Source organism: Paramormyrops kingsleyae, chromosome 17 (genome assembly GCF_048594095.1).
Source record: "Paramormyrops kingsleyae isolate MSU_618 chromosome 17, PKINGS_0.4, whole genome shotgun sequence".
Lineage (NCBI taxonomy): Eukaryota > Metazoa > Chordata > Actinopteri > Osteoglossiformes > Mormyridae > Paramormyrops > Paramormyrops kingsleyae.
Genome location: NC_132813.1, coordinates 18,931,546 through 18,953,506, shown reverse-complemented (window position 1 = coordinate 18,953,506; position 21,961 = coordinate 18,931,546). Strand labels below are relative to the sequence as shown.

Sequence of the window (21,961 nt, the reverse complement as noted above, 5' to 3'; positions counted from 1 at the left end):
TGCTACCAGCTGTCCTGCCAACAGGTAGATGTCTACAGCTATATTTACAATGCATTGATTGTGACGTCATCATGTATATCTCAGTCCACATTCCACAGGCCCAGGCCAATTAAATCTTTTTTGTTTCTGTCTTTTAATAAAGGGAATAAAGTTGAGTTGAAAGTGCCCAGTGTTCTTGTCTCTGTTCCAGAGGCCAGCTGAGTGTCAGCACTACATTGTGTCTAATCTGAGTGATAGGAGCTGTAAAGTCCTCTTCAGTACAGAGCACATAATACGGTGCCAGACTGTGACCCCCCTGCCCCGAGGGACACTGACGCCTCTGTCACCAGGCTGCTGTGACCGGGGGTGACCCCAAACACCAGCCCCTCTCAAAGGCTCCAGTGGGGAGACACACCCTTATGGTGTAGTGAGAATGGTTAGGGTGGGGGGGGTTATTATTCCCATGATTTTTGACACCCAGGGGGGAGCCCGTGACCTGGAATGTGTTTGCCTTGGGTGACCATATTCCCCTGTCATGCCATTTATCTCTAAGGTATGTCTGTGCGTCTCCAAGCGGCAGGCGATGGCGCGTGAAGCTGAGCGAGAAGCAAGAGGCGAAACATTCTGGGAAGTTCTGAGGGTCACGCTGGGTGACACATGGCACTGTGCAGCAGCATGAGCTCTGTGTCTCTCTGCCTTATTAAACTGAGGAATTTCCTGCAGGCCTGTGTTACGCGAAGGGAGACAAAGGAGAGTCTTTGCTGTAGCATGACAAAAGGAACATTCACGGCTTGTTATTTTGGTTTTTGTGAATAATCACTGGAATTTTAATATCTTGCTTGTTGCTGGGCAGCTGGTGCTTTGAGCTTAGATGTCTGCTATGGGACCTTCTATCTTTTTGGGATTTTTTTCCAAAATTCCTTTTATCTGGGTGTTTAGTTTCCATCCATTCATTTTCTGTAACCGTTTGTCCTATTCAGGGTCATGGGGGGGTCTGGAGCCTATGGGTGCAAGGCAGGGAACCACTCAGGAGGGGGCACCAACCCATTGCAGGGCACACTCATTCATGCAGACCGATGGGCAATTTAGTAACTCCAGTTAAGCACAGCATGTTTTTGGACTGTGGAGGGGAGACCATGCAAACTCCATACACATGGAGCCACGGCAGAGACTCGAACCCCAGTCCCAGAGGTATGAGACAGCAGTGTAAGTCATTATGCCACCCTGGCACCTTGTTTCTGGCTCAAAAAGAGACCTGCGTATGGGGGGTCGGGGGGTCAGCTATCTGGAGCTACTCTGTTGTGCTGCCCCCCTGATTGGAGCTCTTGTGTGGGGTCACCAGGGATTTGAAGCTCTTGCATGGGGTCATGTGATGCGTGGAGCTCTGATGTGGCGTGACTCGATGCCTGGAGCCCCGGTCTGTGGCCACCCGCTTTTGTGGATCCAGCTTCCTGGCCTCTGTGCTGAAGGGTGCTGTCCTGGGAAAGCCTGATCTGGGTCAGCCTGCGGTGCATGTCGCTGAGCCTCCGGGCCACACAGTGGCGCCGTAGCGTCAGCAGAAGGGTGCTGCCCCGACTGAGGCCTGACTCTGCCCCCGCCTGTACCAAAAATGTGGATGTCTCAGTGAGGCTAACAGTCCTCAGCTAACATAGTGGGAAGCAGCTTTTCACTGTTATCATTATTACCAAGATCATCAATATTCCATTCCCACTCACCCAAAATGGCCCCCCCGCCTGCCTCGGGTTCTTCCCAGCTTCCTCCTGCTCCTGTGTCCTTCTGCTGATCTCCCCTCCTTCCAGGAGACGGGCACTCAAGTACAGGAAGAGGCTGTTCAGGCGGTCTATCTCCTGCTCCACGTTACACTCCTGCGGCAAGGTGGCAAAGCACGGAGCTCAGAAAATGGAACCTGAGAGCTGGGCCTTCTGTTCAGAACACTCAAAGTCTGGACCCTCAGTACCTGTTCTTGGATTTCCGGCCCTTTGGGTCCAGGTTCTGTCACAGAAAACAAAAACATGTTTAGAACCGAGTTTTAGCTCCATGCCAAGCAACAGGAAGTTCTCCCTGTCTGTTTGGAACAACAGGAAGTATTCTTAGTCTGGAAGTCATCTCCTTCCTTGTCTTATGAGCAACAGAAAGACTTCTCCCTCTCTCATTTGCAGGAAATAAGTAAAGAACACGCACCATCTCCAACACCGTTTGTCGCCTGAGTTTTTAGGTCTCTCAGGTGCTGCCGTAGCTGGAAATACTTGAATTTCTGCAGCCTGTAAGATTAGATGAATTAATGCTAACAGGCTAATGTAGAATAAGTTGTATTATGTTTATTAGCATGGATGGTTTTGGTATTGCTGGCCCTCGTCTGGCGGGGCAGTACACTCGCCTCTCTGCCAGCAGCTGTTCCGTGAAGTGCGTTTCCACAGGAATGGTCAGGCTGAGAATGTCGTCGAACACCGACCCGATCGCTCCCTCCTCGGTCTCCCCTTCCTGTAGAAGTCATACTCATGGCTGACTCCATTACGGCGCGGCAGAGTTGGGGCCGCTCGATTTCGGCAGCGGTGAACCCCCTTACCGTATGGTCATGTCTTTTGGTGAATGAGGCGTAGAAGAGTGGTAGGCCGAGTGCCGAAACGGCACGGTGGAGAGACTCCATGAAGCTCGACGTCGAATCTGCTGCATACAGCAAGAATGTTAACTGTAAGGTGAGCATTTACACTGCAATGGCACCTGTAGTGCCTCCCTCACAGAATTTAAGCTGTGAGTGTATAAATGCTTATGTTTTCTGTGACCTATGACCTGTAATATAATATTGAATGCAAATCAGTATTCAATGATCTTTCAAGTGCTTCATTGATCTTGCAAGTTCTTATCCTGATTAGGGCCATGGGGATTTAATGACAATAAAATTATAAAATATATTCATGTATTCACATAACGTTTTTTCAGGCAAATCCACAAAACCTTGTACAAAATCGTGCATGAGTACTTCCTGTAGCGACAATAAAATACTACAGTAGAAGTTTTGTTACCAGAGCCAACATAAGCCATGGAATGCAAGAGAGTGGCGGTGAACTGGCCCACATCCTCCAGTGTGGCCTTGCAGAGATAGAGGATCTGATTGTCTGGGTCGTAGTGGAAATCTGGGAAGCAGGGTCCTTGTGGGCCTGGCCGACAAGAGATAGGAACCGTTTGGGCCAGGAGTAGCGTTACCCGGGGGAAGCCATGGCTGTCGCACAGCCGGCGCACAATGTCACAACCAAACAGGAAGACAGCAAAGTGCTGAGGGGAGAGTCTGTCCAGAGCCCACGGGACAAGCCGTCCTTTGGGGCTTTCCACCGAGTCATCTGAAGTATCTGCAATGTTTAGAAATATATAGAAATTAATTTTGCTATAAAGACATACTTTAGATGTGTGTTTTCATTTAATGTTAACAAAGATTTTCATGATTGGATCCAAAACTCCAACAACCTTTTTCTGGACGTGGGAGGTTCTGGAGGGACTCCTGTATCTCCTGTAGTGTTCTGGACAGAGGGGTCAGGGCCACAAATCTCGATAAGTCGTTCTCGCTCAGACAAGGAGCTGTGCATGTCAGGTTTGCTGAGGAAACAGTCAGTGTGTTCAGTCTCCCTCTACACATGAACACAGCCATGGGAAATCCACATCATTAGAGGGAGCCCCACCTGAATCCGGTTTCATCTCCTCTGCTGGTTTATGCCCAGTCATGTTAGTTACAGACAGCTGCAAAGGATTGTGTAAGTCCTGTGGAAATTCATGACATTTTCAAACCTGTGAGGAGGTACCGAACTATGCAGGGTCCCCAGGTTGTAATTGGTTGTAGCAGGACAGGAGGATTGTGGTTACCTGTGTGGATCTGACATGCACTGCACTCCCACCTATATGCAGAGCTGCATCCTGCTGTGGCCAGCACTCGCCAGTATCCCGGGATAGCAGCGCCCCCAGAGCTCTCAAGAACACGCCCAGCACTGGCACAGCTGGGTCTGGAGGGAGGCCACACAGCAGTCAACAAACTGCAGGAAGGACAAGATGCTACAGCCACAGCTCTGGAGGATAACTCAGCCTGCCAGTAATGCTGAAGATCGCGTACCTTCCATTTCCTCCCCGTGGGCGGGGCCATCCCGCTCTGCCGTCCAATCACCACCAGGGTCACTGCACGCCGTATTCAGAGCAAGCATGTCTTTCATATGACCCACCTTAACTGCATCCATGTTAATGATGAGGTCCTACAAAGAACATTCACCATGAACCAGAGGTGTTGTTGATGTTACGGCCTTACTGTCAACCTATTGACAGGGAACACTTTTTGAAGAGTATGAGGTTATGTTGTACGGTTGAGATTACAGAAGCGTTGTGTCCATACCCCCCTCTCAGCACCTCCCCCCTTCCTACTTTTAGAGCTTCAGCCTGCTGCTGGATGTTCTTGTAGAACTCTTGGGTCTCCTTGCGGTAGCAAGCCAGCTGTGAAGCCAGATGCAGACTCTGGTCCTCCAGCTTGTCGTACAGAGTCCTCACATTGAACTCCTCCAGGTCCAGCCGCCCCACCTTGTATCCTGATTGCAGTGACCAGATTGCAGTATTATTCAGTATTATTCAGCTCCCTAACATGAGAACAACCAAAGCTTCTATGAAATATCATCAACCAGAACTTAAGACACTATACAGCAGTGTTTCCCAATCTGGTCCTTAGGGACCCAAAGACAGTCCACTTTTTTGCTCCAGGAGCTGAGAGGGAGCAAAAATGTGGACTGTCTGGCAGGGAGTTGGGAGGAAGCAAAAACATGGACCGACTGTGGGTCTCTGAGGGCCGGGTTGGGAAACGCTGCTTTTCAGATCCCATTTGATAACTAACTTGAAGCCATTGATGCTCTTTATGCTAATGCTAATGGATTAAGAAGCTGGTGAAGGTAACAAACTGCTGCGTCACCTCCCCTGCTGATAAGTGTCTCCTCAGCCTCTGCCCCCTCTGCAGCTCCTCGACACCCCAGTAGAGCTGGGCTGTTATGGCAAGGACGAAAAAACAGGCAAGATTTAGACAATTGTAGCAAAGTTGCTAAGGGGCAAGAACCCTGGCTTTTCAGACCTACTGACCCACGCTGACTGTACTCTGCATGGAGCCTCGGTTCCCCTAGACTTCGCCATCTAGGTTTATATTGGGCCAAGACGATCATGCCGCGGCGGCGGAAGTCCAGGAACAGAGCTGACGCTATCAGCACAGCGATCAGCAGTCCCACAGAGCCCAGCACACCTGAGGATGACAGAACATCCAAAAGTCCCTCCCATTTCTCCCGATGTTGTGGAATGATTCCAAGGTAGACTGGCTTACCTGCAATGGTGGCCCGGTCGGGCAGTAGGTTGGGCCGCCGCTGCCATTTGACACCGAGACGGACCAGCTGCTCTGGGGAGGACGGCCTGAAGGGGACAGGGTCGCATTCCACTCCTCGGTCACTCACAACCACCAGCAGGCTCCAGGCTGGCATGCCGTTATCCAGGAATACGTATGTCCCCGGCTCAGAGAACACATGGGCGAACCTTGGCCAAAGCATAGGTGGGTAGAGAGGTGAAGATTGGTTAGATCTCAGCAGCTTTGATTCTCTTCACTCATGCAAGTCGTTTTGGGGAAGGTTTCAAATAAATGAAGTATGTCAGAATGGGATTGCTGACCTACACAGACTAGGGCTACCAGCAACCATACCATGTGATGTTGAATCGACTGTGCTTAATAAGCTGTCCTAGACGTCTGAAGGCCCCGAAATCCCAGGCAGGGTTGGTGCTGAACAGGTGGTCCTTCTGGTATACTGGGAAATGACTGAGATGCCGGTCTGAGAACAAAGACACCATTGGATTCATCTACCCATCTACAGACCTCAACAGCTGCATCATGGAGTGAGGCTTACCAGAATAGGTGACGGTGAGCTGGAAGACGAGCATGTCATTGGGCGAGAGGCAGGTGAGAGGGTTAGGGACACGGGGCAGATGGCTAGAAGGAGATAAGCCTCCAAACTTTGTGTCTATCCTCCATGAAGACTCTCTGTAGACATTTTTGACTGATCCTGCAAGTAAACAGTAAAGCAAGCTAGTGAAAGCCAGCCTAAGATATGTCAAAGGTTTAATCTTTCCTGATATAAAGGGTCAACCTGAGAGCAAGGTGTCAATTAGCTTCTCGTTGGTCAGAATCCACCCGAACACTCCGTCTGCGTCAAACTGGGCAAAGTAGACATTCCCTGTGGCCTTCATGTGGACATCAGGGCCCAAGATGTTTTGTATCATCTGGGGAATTTGGGACAAAGGATCAGAGACTATTTTCCCCTTCAATAACTCGAATGAAATTTGCTGCTTGACATCCTGCTGCTGCAGCGAAAATACAATGATTCAAATTAACACTAAAGAAGAGAGCAATCACCGCTCCCCAGAAAACACACATATATCAATGCCAAGTTTATAATTACTTCTAATTACAATGGCAAATTATTTTTATCCTGAATAGCACATTTCTTGGCTGAGGTTCTGCCCATTTCCAAAGCATACCTCTCCCTCATTAGTGCAAGCTAATGCGGACCAAGGATGCAGGGAACCCCATGGATGTATTTGCCCTACGGCTCACCATTGTACGGCTGCGGCGCCCATCTCTGCCCCCCAGCATCAGCACGAGCTGCCCATCCACAGCCGGCCTGGCAGAGACATGTGGGAGCTTCGAAATACAGGAAGCATTGCACAGCTCCTCGGTCGACACGTAGTGTTCGCAACGGCAGCTGGGAACCAATATGAGAGAAGTCAAACGTAGACGACCAAAAGGAGAAAGGTCACATGGCTCAGCTCAGCCAACCCAGACGACCAATAAGAGAAAGGTCACATGGCTCAGCTCAGCCAACCCAGACGACCAATAAGAGAAAGGTCACATGGCTCAGCTCAGCCAACCCAGACGACCAATAAGAGGAAGGTCACATGGCTCAGCTCAGCCAACCCAGACGACCAATAAGAGGAAGGTCACATGGCTCAGCTCAGCCAACCCAGACGACCAATAAGAGAAAGGTCACATGGCTCAGCTCAGCCAACCCAGACGACCAATAAGAGGAAGGTCACATGGCTCAGCTCAGCCAACCCAGATGACCAATAAGAGAAAGGTTACATTGCTCAACTCAGCCAACCCAGATGGCTGTGGTTCCAAGTGAAGTTATTGGGGATAGAGGGGGCGACATTTTGTCCATCTCATTTTGTGAGCTTTAACTTGAGGGACAGATTTGTAGTTGTCATAATACAGCCACTTACATGCCTAGCTGTACATCAAGAGTGCCCCCTTGTGATCCACATGTGGCATCACACAGGTCGAGGGAGAGCGTCACGCATTCACGAGTGGTGGCAAGGCGTGCCTGTCCAGTGGCACAGCGTTCATTTACCTGTGTAGAGGTGGAGGAGGGACACTCGGCATTGCAGCAGATAGGGAGCGTGTGACCACACAGAGCTGGAATCACCCCCTCCCCCCCCACCTTACCCCAGGCCCCGACCCTGACCTCAGGCTGACAGTTCAGCAGGTTGTCACTCTCGCTAATCCGGTGGTCCAGCGTGTTATAGAACACAAAACCCGTCAGACACAAACATGACCCGTCCGAGTGCTGGAAGGCCCGGTTTTGGCCAAAGCAGGTACAAGAAGCAGCCCCTGAAAGTGAGACTGTTTTGTCAGCATGGAAAGAGTCTTTTACCTCTGACATTGCATCTTAATATACATCCTTGATTACTGACTTGTCATAAAATGTTTAAGGCGCTGAAAGCCCCACCTGGGGGGGAGAAGGAGGAGCTTCCACAGGGGAAACACGCCCTCTGTCCGGAGAGGTGGTTAAAGGTGCCAGCTGGGCAGGGCTGGCACTCACTTAGGGCTTCTGCTTTGGTGCCGTTCCCATAGAAACCCGGGGGGCAAGGAACGGGGGTCGCAGAACCCAGGGGGCAAACATACCCAAGGGGACAGGGGAAAGTCCAGTAGTACTCTGTCCCTGGAAGAGAAATATAAAAAATGTAAAATAATGTATTTTATTGCACTGTATTTATACACAAATTGTATACTGAGTTTTTATTATAGACAGCAGAGAGAGACACTAGTCAGCATTTGTAACCTGGGGGGCAGTGATAGCCAGCTGGGCAGGGCGGGCAGCGTGTGGCAGCAGACAGGCCAGGCCGGTGGGTCCCAGCCTCACACGGGGCACAGCTGGCATCGCGGGAGGTGCGCAGGCCGCTGGTATTGAGGGGCCAGAAACCCCCGTCGCAGAGCCGCGCTAGTGGGCTTCTGGGGGGGCAGTAAAACGGGAATCTGCAGCTGAGGGGGGGGGGCGGGGGGGACACAGTCACTAGGGTCATTGCTAGGATCTTAAGACATCAGGACCTGGATCATCACAGTGAAATTTCTCTCTCTCTCTGAATTACCAATGATTGTAGCAGTAGCATTATGAAGGTTCTGGAAAATGCAGCCCCAGATCAGGTCATGATGTACAGGATTCTCAAACTGAGAAGATGACTGAGCTAAACAAATCATATGGGGCTCATTCGGATTCAGTCGGGGAGCCTGAATATCAGCACCTGCATATCACAGGCAGTGTGAGTCTAGGGTAAGCCTAATGTGGGAAAAGCAGTTTAATTCCTCCAGGGACATTAAGGTAAAACATTAGCCGCCGGCGTAAATGACCCCTTTCCTTTCCACACACCGGCGCTCAAACGTACACTTGCTCTGTTTTAGCGTAGCTGTCTGAGCCCTCGGGGCAGAAGTAGCCAGCGGGACATTCCATGGGCTCTCCTGTCACCGGACCGCAGAAGAACCCCGCAATGCAGGGTATCTCAGCCACGCTACCTGCGGCGGGACAGGTTCTGGGTCGGACAGCGCTGATTCACCGCTGAGCCACCTTAATCCCACCTTAAACCTCTCAAACCAGAAGACTGCTGCAAGTTAGTCCATCTTTACATTTGTATTTTTATTGTTATGTGATTTGTGTGCCCCTTTCAGTAAGTAGTAATATTGTATGAAATAGTGACATATAGTGAATATTATGTGCTGATTATACAGTACAGTGGTAAGGTGGCGGGGGGTCGGTATACCTGGGGGGCAGTGATACGAGGCGCGGCAAGGCACCCCTTGAACGTTGGGCCGTCCGGTGTGGCGAGGGTCTGGGCAGTAATTTCCGGGTGTACACGCCTGGCACTGGGCTGGGGTGGTGGCACCAGATTGCGGCCGCATGCGGCCCGCCGGGCATGGGACTGGAGGGCCCACTCCGCTGCACCAGAAACCCGGGGGGCAGGGCAGGAATCTGTAGTCCACAAGCCCTGCAGCCCAATCGACTGTGTCAACAGACAGGGCCCATCTACTTCCTGCTCAAGGGGCTGCCTCTCCCCTGCGGTCAGTTTTCCGTAATGATCTTCCTCGCCGGTACACCATACCAGAACCGTTTTGGGGATTATTTTCCATTTTTGTCTCTTCTTTAAATTTTTCTTAAATAAATGAGTTGTTCAGGCAGCTAAATTATGCAAATGTTTTCAAATCTTTAGCATTGTAAATCTGAAATGCTAGGATGCCTGTGATTCATCACTCTGACTAGTCAGGTTTACTGCTTTCCTGTGTGGCTTGAGCAGCCACAGCCTCCAGCAGAGAAAATCTGTAAATCTACATGTAGGTTCCAGTGAATAAAACTGGGTATGTTATTGGAATCAGATCAGTACTTTTCTGAAGGGTAGCTCATGGGAGTTTTACTTACGCAGACATGTTCTGAGGGCAGAACGAAAAATGATTGGTTCAGAGAGAACACCAATCAGATTGTACAATCGGTGGGTCCAGGCAACTAGAGGAGGAGTCACCAAGACATCTGATTGATTGGTCCAACCTCCTATAGTTGCTTGGACCCACCTCCTCTACAATCTGATTGGTTATCTCTCTGAACCGATAATTTTTCTTTCTGCCCTTAGAAGATTTCTGTGTAAGTAAAACTCCCATGAGCTGAAGGGTATTAGAGGAAGACTTTTCCTGTGAAGTAAACCTTCCAAACTCTAAATCCATTATGATGTCCTGCCCTCTTGCAAGTGTATTCCAAAAGGGACACCATAATGCTCATGACCTCTGACCTGTGGAATTGCAGAGGTACCCTGGGGGGCAGGGCTGGCACTCGCCCTTGCTGCCTGCCCTGGGGGTAGATCTGTAGGTGTAGGTGGGGCATTCCTTTGGCCCTGCCCCTTCCTGTCCATCACTCCCAGGCAGTCCATCACAATAGTGACCGGCAGGGCAAGGGTATTGGGTGGGGTCACCTGTAATGGGAGGGGCCACACCTGTGTCTGGGCATGCACTGACATCCAGCACACTGCATTCATACACTGCCATTTCCCCCTCTCTTTCCCCTCTGGTTTTGCTTGGTTTTTTGCTGATTTTTCACATGACTGGGCTCGCTCTGTGAGAACGTTCTCACTTCATTTTCACTTTCGCGGCAAATGCTGACGTGCCCAGCGTTCCCACGGCAGCACAGCGCTCACCTTCTCTGCACCAGTGCTGGGGGGGGCAGGAGAGGCAGTGCTGCCTGCTGCTGGCCCCAGGGAAGGTGCGCAGGGTGTGGGGGGGGCACGGCCGGGGCTCCTCGGCGCCCTCTTCGCAGTAATGCCCTACAGTTTGAAATGGTAGCAGAAAGAATGCACCGTCATCATATTACATAGCGAAACATAACAGAGATTTACCCACCGCTAGTAAAGTAGCGTGCATTAGCCTGCCAATAAAGGTGTTAGCATATTTAGCATTCTTGCCCCCCTCTTCATCAGCTTGGGCGTACCTGCTGGACATGGGCCGGCACACTCTACCTCCCCTTGGCAGTCACGTGGGGGGGCCCCCTGGGGTGCAAACTCAGAACTACCAGAGATGCAGAGGTACCCAGCAGCGCAAAGCCCTTGGATCCTGCCAACCCTGCAAGAAAAGGATGAGCTGCCGTGTGTGTTTGCCATCGGGGTGAGCGGCGATACCACTGCGTCAAAATACCTGCAGAATCTTCCTGGGGGGCATGGCAAACACTCGTCATCATCCTGCAGCCCCCCCAGGCCAGGGGGGGTGAAGGTGCCATTTGGGCAAAGCTGGGGCACCTCAGTTCCTTGAAAATAACAACAAGCTCCTAAATAGAGCACCATGCCTGCAGGGTTAGGGTTAGGGTTAGGGTTGCATGCTGGATAATTGATTTTCTACCTGCCCTATTTACCTGCAGGACAGTATGAGTGGGGAGGGCAGGGCAGGGGGTCTTCTGTGATTGCCGTGGGGCAGTAGAACCTATGTGGACATGTGGAACAGCTGTCGGAGGTGGGATTGGGCTGGTATGTCCCTGCCGGGCAGGGCAGGGCGAAGGCGATGCCCTCGGGGCAGTAGTGACCCTGCCGAGGAATCAGACAGTGTTCTTATTTCGGCTAAAACCCACTGAAGGCGTGGATGAGATTCTGTGGGGAGGAGGGAGAGAGGCAGGGCGGACCTGCGGGCAGGGGAGGGCCTCGGGGCTGACAGAGGAGTAGCCCATAGGACAGTAGAAGCCAGCAGAGCAGGGGCCACTGGGGGAATGCTGGCCTTCGCTGGCGCAGTAGTACCCTGGGGGGCAAGGCATGCAGCTCTCTAAGGAGGACCCCCCTGCGAAGTAAAGATCTTCATTAGCATTAGCATCATGGTGCCATTTAAAGCTTTAGCAGTGATGTTATCATCCACAACTACACTGTAATTATTTTTAGCATTAGCACTGTATGGTAAGAGTGCGGCGCCTTCTCTCCAGGGGGCAGCACAGTTTATTTAAACTGGAAGCTTGTGGCATGAGTAACCCAGAGAGATCTTGTGTCCTTTGGCAGAAGGTGGTTCCCACCTGTGAGGTTTCGGATGCTCCCAGCAGGACAGGCCACAGGAGTCAGGGTCCCAGCTGGGCAATAGTGTCCCAGAGGGCAGGGCCCGTTTCCGGGGAAGCTGGCTGAGCTCTCGGGGGCAGGACTGCTTGCTCCACCATGGCAGAAATAGCCTTGCTGGCACTGGTCTGCTCACAAACAAAGAAGAGTGAATTTCACGTGCTGATGGGTATCTGTGGCTGGTAACAGAGGGGCTTCCAGCGCTCAGTCATTCCTCCGTCACTCCCGAGGGTCCTGCTGCCCTGCAATGCTAATGTCACAAAGCAGGACACGCCAGCCCCGTTTCAGTATCTGAAGATGACTCTGCTGAAGGAGATATAGAACATGGATGCATGAATGGAAGGGTGGACATTTTCTCACTGAATGTGAGGCCCTCTGGTTGTACCTTGTGGCTCAGAGCTTCCAGGCGACCGGCAGTACAGGCCAGTGGGGCAGGGAACACACGTGGAGCTGTGTGGGGCTCCGGTCCACCGGCTGGTGGTTCCAGATGGGCATGGCAGGGCCGAGGCTGTCCCGCTGGGGCAGTAGTGTCCTGCGGACCACACATTAGTTACCTACTGAGTCTATCCTCTCGCTGGTAAAAGATATTTTCTTGACACAGTGTAGGTCTCGCTCCTAAACCACAGCGCCACCTGCTGCATGCATGTGTAATTTGAAAACATAAGGAGCAGGAAGAAGCAAATCCAGGGACTGGGGTCACCTGCAGGGCATGGAGTGGGCAGCCGTGTGCCGGGGGAGCCGCATACAGTGCCGGCTGGGCAGGTGAGGCAGCGGGCGAGGCCGGGGGCAGGGCTGAAGGAACCGGGCTCACAGGGCACCTCCAGAGGGGTGCCGAGCGGACAGCTGTAGCCACTGGGGCACAGGTAACCTTGGCGGCCATCAGTGGGGCGGGGGCCCACGCTGCCCCCCAAACACACGTACCTGCAAGGTAAAGCAAAAATATAGCGAGATGAACCTGGGGTCGTCTACACGGGCGTCTATGGTCACGAAACGGAAAGGAGGACTGCTGGAAAAGATGGAAACAGGCAGAGAGCCCTGCAGGTGTGGTGAAGGATCACTGTACATGCGCGCGTGTGTGTGTGTGTGTGTGTGTGTGCAGCTACAGAAATGCCTGCATAGCAACCAGCAGAGTAAGAAAGGGGTTTGGAGAGGCCTCTAAATCCAGTGCTTTCAGAGAGATGCTGGGAGAAGCTGCTGCCTGAGAAACCAGCAAGGGGGGGGTGGGGGGTGGGGGGCGGGGGGTACAAAATCCAACACAGAGATTTTTCTTGCCCCGAATTAGCCCTCATTTATTTAGCAGACTTGATAATATGGATCCTCTGCACTAAATGCCTTTTATAAAAAGTCTAGTTGATTTTATGGGACTCAGTCTGAAATTGTTGGAAATGCTTCCCAAAACACATTATATTCCCTGGCAATTTTCTAGATTATATCATTGTTAAATTGATGTTAAATTAGTTTCTCATTTACCACAATCAAATTAGAGTGAAATGCTGTACAATTTTTTGAATGATCTGGTATCAGTAGAATTTCTGTAAGGGATTAAATAAGTCATGTGACCACAAGGAGCTGAGTGAGTGCATGGCATATGACGCAATAAAGGAAGGTCATGTGACTACCCGGCATCACAGAGAACGGCCTCTGAGACGTCGACCAGCCCGGGACGGTCACAGAAGAATCCAGAGGGGCAGAGCTGGCACTGTTCCTCCCGACTCAGTCCGGGCGAGCTGGAGTAGGAGCCGGGGGGGCACGGTACGGGGTGGGGGGAGCCGGTCGGGCAGTAGTGGCCTGGTGGACACAGATCGGTGCCAGCAGGTGTCACCTGGAAGATGGAAAGCGGGCAGCGCGGTGAGGCTGGTGTGGCTCAGTGTGGTGATACGTTAGACTTGAGCACTGGGGTCTGGACGTCACACTGGAGTGTGAGCTTGTGGTGTAGAAGTCCTCTATCCACTCACAGACACTACTCTGTGTTCGATACCACAAATCCATCAGGACTCTAATGTTACTCTAATGCTGAATTTAAAACTGTAACCCATCAAAACAATAACACAGACATAAGGCAGTCAGTTACTTTCTTCACATTTGATATCTGGTTTCCTGAAACCGCCAGAACGTGACCTTTTCTCTCTGTTAACCATCTGCAGTGCAGCCTGTGGTCCGCATTGAAACTAAAGCTGCAATCAGTATATAGAGCTGGCAGGATCACACTGGATTTGGCGGCTTATCTCCTGCTCTTATCGTCTGTCGGTTCCCCGTCCCGTTCTCGAAGGCTGTGATGCGGAGCCCTGCACTTGCGCGGACTGACCGAGTTCCCCGTGCTGTTGGCGCTGCGGGCCCCTCCAGAGCAGTAGTAGCCAGACTGGCAGGGCCCTGTGGGCATGGCCTGTCCACGCAGGGCACAGAACATCCCTGTGTACATATAAACACAGACACTCACACACAGGAGCTCAGGGGGATTTCTAACCCCTCCCAGAGCAGTGTCTCACTCTCTCTTTTTATAATCTGTGCTGCCTGCAGGGTTAGCCAATAAGGGCTCACAAAAGCCCAAGGCCCTGTCACATGACCTGAGCCACCCTGTATCTCCGCATAGTACATCAGATCTGCGAGGAGCCAAAGAGACCCAAAAAGACCTGGGAAGGGAAGCTCACCTGCTGGGCAGGGCTGACAATCCTCCTGGCTGCTGGCTCCTGGATCTGCCCTCACCGTGCCAGGCGGGCAGGGCAACGCAGCACCCCCTGCTGTTCCCGGAGGGCAATAGTGCCCCAGGGGGCAGGCCGAAGGCTGAACCTCTCCTGTACCTATATTACCCAAAAATTTGTGTAACTTATTCATTTTATGGTCTTTATTGTGATTGATCAGGGAGAAAAATGAGTGACAAGGCTGTCCTACACACCCTGGCAAATGCTCCCTGCGGGGCATGGAGCGCAGTCCTCCTGGTGGCGGTTGCCCAGCTGAGTGCTGAACATCCCTGTGGGACAGGGTACAGGCCAGTCGGTACCGCTGGGGCAATAGAACCCAGGGGGACACAGGCTCTGCTCGGGACTGCTGGATCCCCAGTCACAGTAATATCCTGGAGAGCAGCTACCTGTAACAGATGCTAATGTTAAAGGCATCAGAATGCAATTTCTTACCTCCAGCCACCAGAGGGCGCTCTCATATTTTGTGAAGCCATGCAGTGGATTGCAGTGTCTTGCATTGTCCAGTTGTTGGAGCGGGTGATACCTACCTGCCACAACCCCTAGCTGGCAATAAGTCCCAGGCGGGCAGGCTGAGCCAGTGAGGTTGTCTGTGGGGTTGGACACCTGCGATGCTATGACACAGAGGAAACCCGGTGAGCAGGGTCCAGTGGGACGGACCAGCCCTGCCGAGCCACAAAAGAACCCCTCTGGACACGGCAGGCACTCCTCTGTGGGTGGGGAGGTCGGGGGCAGAGTGAAGATTAAAGTGCAGTTTTTATGCTGTATAGATAATGAGATTTCACAAGGCAGCTAATGGGGTGTTGGCTAACCTGCAGAGGTAAGACCCCGAGCTGGACTGTAGTAGCCCCTGGGGCAGGGACTGATACCCCTCTGACAGAAGTGCCCGGCCGGGCAGAGCAGCGGTGCTGTAGTGGAACCGGGGCAGTGGTGCCCGGGCGGACAGGGCTGGCATTTCGTCTGGCCCTCCTGGGCCTGGAACCAGCCTGCAGTCAACAGGAAAACCCCATGAGCGCGACGCGTTTGGAGGAAATGCGAAGGGGTTCTGCTGACATGGGTGCTACAGCGGAGGAGATGCAGACATGTCGGTGCTTGTGGTCTTGTTAGCCTGACTGGGCTCTGGTCCAGACCAATTGTATCCTGATAAAGACTATTTAAAGAGACTGTAAAGCACTGAAAATTGGAGATGAGTGAGTAGAGTGCTGTTTGTTTTTTATAGGTTAACTATTCTCTCCTAGTCCCATGGGGCAAGTCATAACTTGATGATATAGGACAGTGATTCCCAGGCACGAGCTGTAATATTGTACTGAGCATGTACTAAGCATGGCCACGTAAAATCCCTAAACCTGCACTGTACTGGTGAGACTACACTCCATGGATGCAGTGTGGAATTCAAGGTGGGGCGAGGATACCATCAGGACATGGTTCACAGTCACCCCTGTCCTGTCCTCCCTCCTTTGTCCGATGGGTGCCGGCAGGGCAGGGCTTGGGGACGGCACTGCCAGCTTTGCAGTAGTAGCCTGCACTGCAAACTCCTGCCACTGGGGTGGCACTCTTCGACCCTTCCAGGCAAAAGAACCCTAAAAATCATTTTCAAAGGTGAACCACTGTAACTGGAACAGAGGCAGCGTGGAACTGGTGCAGTACCTTAATAATTATATACAACAATAATAAAAATCATAATTAATGTTAATAAGTTTACAGTTCTCACCTGGAAGGCAAGGCCCACTCACTGCTGTCAGGCCCACTTCTGCGCAGTAGAATCCAGGACTGCAGTTTTGGCACTGTAAGGCGCGAGTTAGCCCAGGTTGCTCACTGCAATGAGACAATCCCCATCACTATGCAGCACTGACACTGCAATGAGACAATCCCAAATATTATGCAGCACGCACACTGCAATGTGATAGTCCCGCCTTACTACATAGCACTCACACTGCAATGGGCCCCATGATTACACAGCACTGACACTGCAGTAAGACAGTCCTCAATACTGTGCAGCACTGGCACTATAATGTGACAATCCCCCCATTACACAGCAAAACTGACACTGCAATGAGACAATCCCCATTATTAAGCAGCACTGACACTGCAATGAGACATAACTATGTATTTTCCTGCTATAAGACATACAGCTAACAGACTCTGCAAGATAATCCCCTGTTTCTGATGATATATTTCAGCATACAGCCAACTTTGTACCTAAAGGTGCCTTTGGGGCAGGGACTGGGCGCTGAGCTGCCCACGGGGCAATAGAAGCCAGAGGGACACTGGGCACCGGCAACACCATCAGTGGGGGCTGGTAGAGAGGCTCCCCCAAAACACAAGAATCCTGCAGTGCATGCTCCAGTGGGGGCCGTGCTCCCTACAGACACCAGTTCAAGAGTATATTACTTTAAGAGCATAGCTGGACAGTTTGTATCCATGAGTGCTTTCATTTTAATTCAGAATAACCATCTCGTACCAGAACCTTTACAGTACATCCCAGGCACGCATGGGGTGCAATCAGAAGCTTCAGTCAGCCCAGAGTGGTTGCCATAGCTACCCGGAGGACACGGATGCTGATTGGCCGTTCCAGGGGGGCAGTAGAATCCTTTATGACAGGGGATGGGGTGAGTCATAGCTGGAAAAAGAGGCAAAAGATGTAAGTGATGTGACTCACTGGGAAATAGCACCTGAGTGGGTTGGAGGGTTGTCAGCAGGGGGCGTCCACCTTGCTCCGGGCAGAAGTAACCGGCAGGGCACACGTCACATGCGCTCTGGCCCTTACTGGCCTGGTAGCTGCCTGGTCCACAGAGCATCTCACCGGGGCTGCCCTGTAAAACAGACATTATGCTCACTTGAGGACAGAAATGACATGCAGAAATGCTGGGGGGAGGCAGGAGGGTGATTCTGACCTTGACACAAAAGCGGCCCGCTCCGCAAACATGTTCTGGGGGCCTGGCAGTACGCTGCCCCTCAGGGCAGTAATACCCCGGGGCGCACAAACCGCTGGGCTGTGCCAGCCCACTCTGGGCGCAGTAATGACCGTGGGGACAGGGCAAGCAGTCCTGCTCAGCTGATCCACCCATGGAGTCTTTCAGAAGAATGCAGAAAGGTCAGCAAGCATAACCATGAAGCGAGCCAGGCGGGTCGAGGCTCACTGTAAACACAATAACACAGCAAGCAGCAGGAGCGTCCAGGCAGGCATTACCCCTCAGAGTGCCATGGGGGCAGGGCAGGGGGTGAGAGCTGCCTGAGGGACAGTAGTGGCCCTTGGGACAGAGAGAGGATTGAGGTCCTATGCTGCCCTGAGGACAGAAATAGCCAGCAGCACAAGATCCTGCAGGGCCAGAGAGTCCTGTCCAATCACAGTACAGGCCCTGGTCACAGGGGCGGGGGAAGGCGGAGCCTCTGGGGCAATAAAATCCTGAGTACAAGACATGTAACAAAATGAGATGAAAGGCAGCCAACTCTGACAGAAATCGAGGTCAGGTTCTTATTCTTCTTGAAGGATTAGTCTGACATTTTACATTTTAAGATGTAAAGGCCTCGTGGTAATAAGCAAATTAGATTTCCATTTGTCTTTTTTTAAACAAAGATAGAAAACTAAATCTGATTAAAGTTTCATGATACCCTCATAAAATAGGATCTGTCGGTGTCTTGCAGCGTACCTTTGGGGCAGATGTCTCCTTGGAAACCGGCACAGGTGGCATCCGTGATGTTCTGAGGAGTAACAGTGCCCCCTTCTGTACCAGCAGGAGAAGTGTGAGAAAATGCTCTTGTTTATCAGGTGTTATACTGGACCTGGAAGGCTGAGTGTCCTCAGTTAGCAGTGCTAGCAGTCAGCTTCTATGCAAAGTCCTCATGTTATTTACCTAGCTTCTCCATATTTTTCAAGGCTCATAGGCTAAGCTAATGACAGTACCCACATCTACACACTGGGTGGCGCTGGGGAATGGGAGAGGGCAGAGTACCTGTAATTCCAAAGGTGAATGTGCAGTTGTATCCCCAGGTGCACTGCTCATGCTCAGTGGCTAAATTATAGAGACAGTGGGCCTGCCTGGGGCTGGCTTGTGGTGTGGAGGTGGATGAGGAGCCTGGGCAGTAGTAACCATGAGAGCATAGCCCTAGCAAAGAAGCAAAGACCATTAAGAGCATGCAAATATCCTCCACAAGTGGAGTGAGCAGGTAAGGTTGTAACACAGGTGTCCCCTTACCTGAGGGCAGCTGGGAGCCAGGCTGCTGGCAGTATTGTCCAGGGGGACAGGGTGAGCAGTAGGACCATGAGGGGGCGCCCTTCTCTGCAAGATAGGTACCAGCAGGGCAAGGTACAGGAGCACTGCTGCCCTCAGGGCAGAAATGTCCCAGAGGGCAAAGGTCCCCAAAATCCTGAGATATCGGCTCTGGCTCCGTTGCCCCGAGAGAGCAATAATGCCCTTTAAAGAACAGAGAGATGCATTCAGAACGTGCTGTGCTTACAGGGGGGTCATAGGTCAGTGACTGAGATCTAGGGTCTTAAAAATCTACAGTCCTAATGAGGCACAGTTGAGCACTGACCTGCAGTGCAGGAACCGGTGGGCAGGATGAGGGCGTGACCCCTGCAGAAGGACCCAGGTGGGCAAGGGGAGCATGCATGGAGAGTGCCTTGGCCAGCAGTTGGCCCTAGGGTGCCTATTGGGCAAGGCTTGGGAGTGGATGAGCCCTCCACACAAAAGTACCCTGAAGGGAAATGAGGGTAAACACATTTGGATTCTGGAAGCTGTACAGTATGGAAATGTTAATAAATATTTACATAAATATTTCACTGTGCATAAATATTTAGCAGTTGCTGACAAAAGTAGTATTAGTAGTACTTTGTTTTTCATACATAAATATCCAATGTTTCTTTGCCAGTGGAATGCTGTCAGGAAAAAGTAGTGATGGCCACATGAAGCTTCGTGAACCATTTGCTGTATTTTCTGACCCTACTAGATGGTGCTCTCAAAAAAATGGCTCAAAGCCATGCCCCAAAGCAAGCAAACAGCACCATCTAGTGGGATAAAAACATATAGCAAATGGTTCATGACGCTTCACTTGCCCATCATTAGGAAAAAGCTGAGGTACCTGGAGGGCAGGATCTGCAGGCTGGCTGGGCAGCCAGTGGCTGATAGAAGCCCGAGGGGCAGAGGGCAGGTGCCACACTGCCGGACGGACAGGCGTGCCCCTGGGGACACTGGTGACCTAAGCCAGACATGGGGAAACAGCTCGTGATGAACATGGCATGAGGCCTCAGATCTGCACACACATAAAGCCTCCCTGGTGTGGGGTGACGTACCTGACTGCCCCTCTAACCCAGATCCCCCGGGGCAGTACCACCCCTCAGGGCAGGCATGGGAGGCTGAGCTCTGACCCCAGTGGGGGCAGTAGAATCCTGGGCGGCAGGGCTCACATTCTGCCACAGACTTAGCACCATATTTATCAAGAAAGGTGCCTGAAAGAAAGCAAATGTTCAGGGCAGTGTTAAGGACACATGAAACAGGACCTCAGCAGTATTACTCTTTCAGAACCTGGAGGACAGGCTTTTGGGTCAGGGCTTTCCCTGGGACAGTAGTGGCCCCTGGGGCAGACATCTCCTCCTGCCTGGCGCCAGAAAGGGGTGATATTGTTTGAAAAGTTGAACTTTGATGAGTTTCTCCCTGCAAAGAAACAGATGATCACACATCCTGTCCAAAAGAGAGTCCTCCAGTACGGCAATCAAGTAGCGGCCAGGGGTGGCCATACTGGCACAGTACCTGTGCTGTTGAGCTCAGGTACAGGGGACTGGGCCCCCAGAATGCAGTAGTGCCCCGGTCTGCAGCCTCCGGAGGGTGAGTCCAGCCCGAAACCGGCACAGTAACGGCCTGGCGGACAGGGTACACAGGAATCTGCAGACGGGGCCCCTGGCAGCCGAGACATCATAACATGTGTACTTGAAACTGAGCAGCTGTTATATTAGTATGAAATGGTAAGAACGTTGAGGCTACGCCTATTTTAGAGTAAGGCCACACCCATTTTAGAGTAAGTCCACACCCATTTTTGAGTGAGGCCACACCCATTTTTGAGTAAGGCCACACCCATTTTCTGTACCCTCAGAGGGGTTGAATGTTCCAGGCGGGCAAGGCAGCATATGACTTGTTCCTTGAGGGCAGAAGAACCCAGGGGAGCAGATTCTACCAGTTCTGCCCCCTGCTGGCTGAGATGAAACAGCACCTTGGATACACAGATACCTGTAAAGAGAGATTACTTTTTTTAATGTACCTTCCTTTCTCTCTGTGACAGAGCATACTGGTTCACAGATGAGAGTCCTGTGGGGCACCTCACCCGGGCGAGCATTCCCCCATGGGGGCGGAAAGCCCTGCAGCACTGCAGTATTTGCCTGGGGGGCAGGGTTCGCAGGCCTCGCTGCTGGCCAGGCCAGCCCGAGTGCCGAGAGTGCCTGGGGGACACGGGAACTCCACAGCAGAGCTTGAGCCTACAAGGGCATGACAAAAAGGTCAAACAGCCTGCCCACTTCAGAGGTCACATAGTCTGTCACAGCAGCTGACCCACCTGCAGGGCAGTAGTGTCCTTTAGGGCAAGGGGTTGGGGGCCGTGCCCCCATCCTCTCTCCTGGGACACTGACCACTTGTCCCACACAGAAATGCCCTGCAGGGCAGCGGAGGCACTCAGCCTGAGGAAGGGAAGAAGGGAACTATGTCTGCCAGCAGGTGGCACTGTGATTAGGAGACTAGGATGGTTTAAAAAGACTAATAAGGATCAATGGTTAGCAATATAACTGTAAGCTAATACCATGGAGCAGCAAGGCATGCTGGGATACAGGGTGAGGACAGGATCAATGACCCCTTTACCTGTGCTGGCCGATCCTGGTAGCTGCCAGGAGCACAGGGAGTCTCAGTAGAACTGCCCAGGGGGCACATATACCCCGGGGAACAAGGCAGGGAGGCAGATTGACCTGAGGGGCAGTAATGCCCGGCCTGGCAGGCTTGGGAAGGGAGGGTCTGCCCCAAGCCCACACAGGAGAACCCTAGAAAAGGAGATGTTTACTAACACTCAAAAAAGCTGACATGACTAACCCATTACTGACCAACTACTAATGTGGTACTGATATATTATTACCCAAATTTTAGTTTGTGGGAGAGTTAGAAGCCAGAGTTCTGTGCTTTTGTTGTCAATACATATCTTAGTATCCTTAATGCTCTTACTGACATTAGCTGCCGTGAAATAAAATCACATTTTATTTTAAAATGATCAGTCTCATGCAGGGGCGCCATAATGGGGGGGGGCAGGACGATTCCAAGGGCCCTGGAGTGACAGGGCCCCTAAAAAATAACTGGATTGGTCTGGACTGGGGGCTCAATATGATTTAGCAACGCATCTTTAGCAACGCCCCTGGT

At 51.9% G+C, this 21,961-nt stretch overlaps 1 protein-coding gene across 1 annotated transcript; it reads right to left on the bottom strand.

The window, feature by feature from the left end:
• Window positions 1-131: 131 nt before the first annotated feature.
• LOC140579227 (uncharacterized) lies at window positions 132-20,307 on the bottom strand. Its single transcript, XM_072701629.1, has 47 exons — window positions 20,249-20,307; window positions 19,653-19,769; window positions 19,107-19,147; window positions 18,767-18,850; window positions 18,524-18,676; window positions 18,221-18,295; window positions 17,465-17,643; window positions 17,281-17,383; window positions 17,032-17,160; window positions 15,383-15,556; window positions 15,101-15,184; window positions 14,768-14,842; window positions 14,523-14,612; window positions 14,180-14,283; window positions 13,494-13,696; window positions 12,575-12,795; window positions 12,260-12,406; window positions 11,838-12,002; window positions 11,460-11,611; window positions 11,196-11,364; window positions 10,982-11,090; window positions 10,779-10,909; window positions 10,489-10,614; window positions 10,087-10,266; window positions 8,698-8,824; window positions 8,178-8,296; window positions 7,500-7,645; window positions 7,258-7,385; window positions 6,593-6,740; window positions 6,126-6,258; window positions 5,886-6,041; window positions 5,684-5,810; window positions 5,315-5,520; window positions 5,080-5,236; window positions 4,916-4,986; window positions 4,381-4,541; window positions 4,079-4,214; window positions 3,835-3,971; window positions 3,654-3,732; window positions 3,442-3,570; window positions 3,003-3,326; window positions 2,546-2,646; window positions 2,357-2,460; window positions 2,161-2,240; window positions 1,937-1,971; window positions 1,695-1,844; window positions 132-1,577 (listed from the first exon to the last, which is right to left on the bottom strand). The coding sequence occupies exons 1-47, from the start codon at window positions 20,305-20,307 to the stop codon at window positions 1,257-1,259; spliced, it is 6,345 nt and encodes a 2,114-aa protein (XP_072557730.1). The 3' UTR covers window positions 132-1,256.
• Window positions 20,308-21,961: the final 1,654 nt, after the last annotated feature.

Coding starts and splice junctions, on each gene's coding strand:
- LOC140579227 (XM_072701629.1), bottom strand. CDS start 20,307: ATGGCCACCCCTGGCCGCTACTTGATTGCCGTACTGGAGGACTCTCTT. Junction 17,161..17,280: donor TTACTTCTGCCCGGAGCAAG/GTGGACGCCCCC, acceptor CCTGTCATAAAG/GATTCTACTGCCCCCCTGGA. Junction 5,237..5,314: donor CGACCGGGCCACCATTGCAG/GTAAGCCAGTCT, acceptor TGTCATCCTCAG/GTGTGCTGGGCTCTGTGGGA.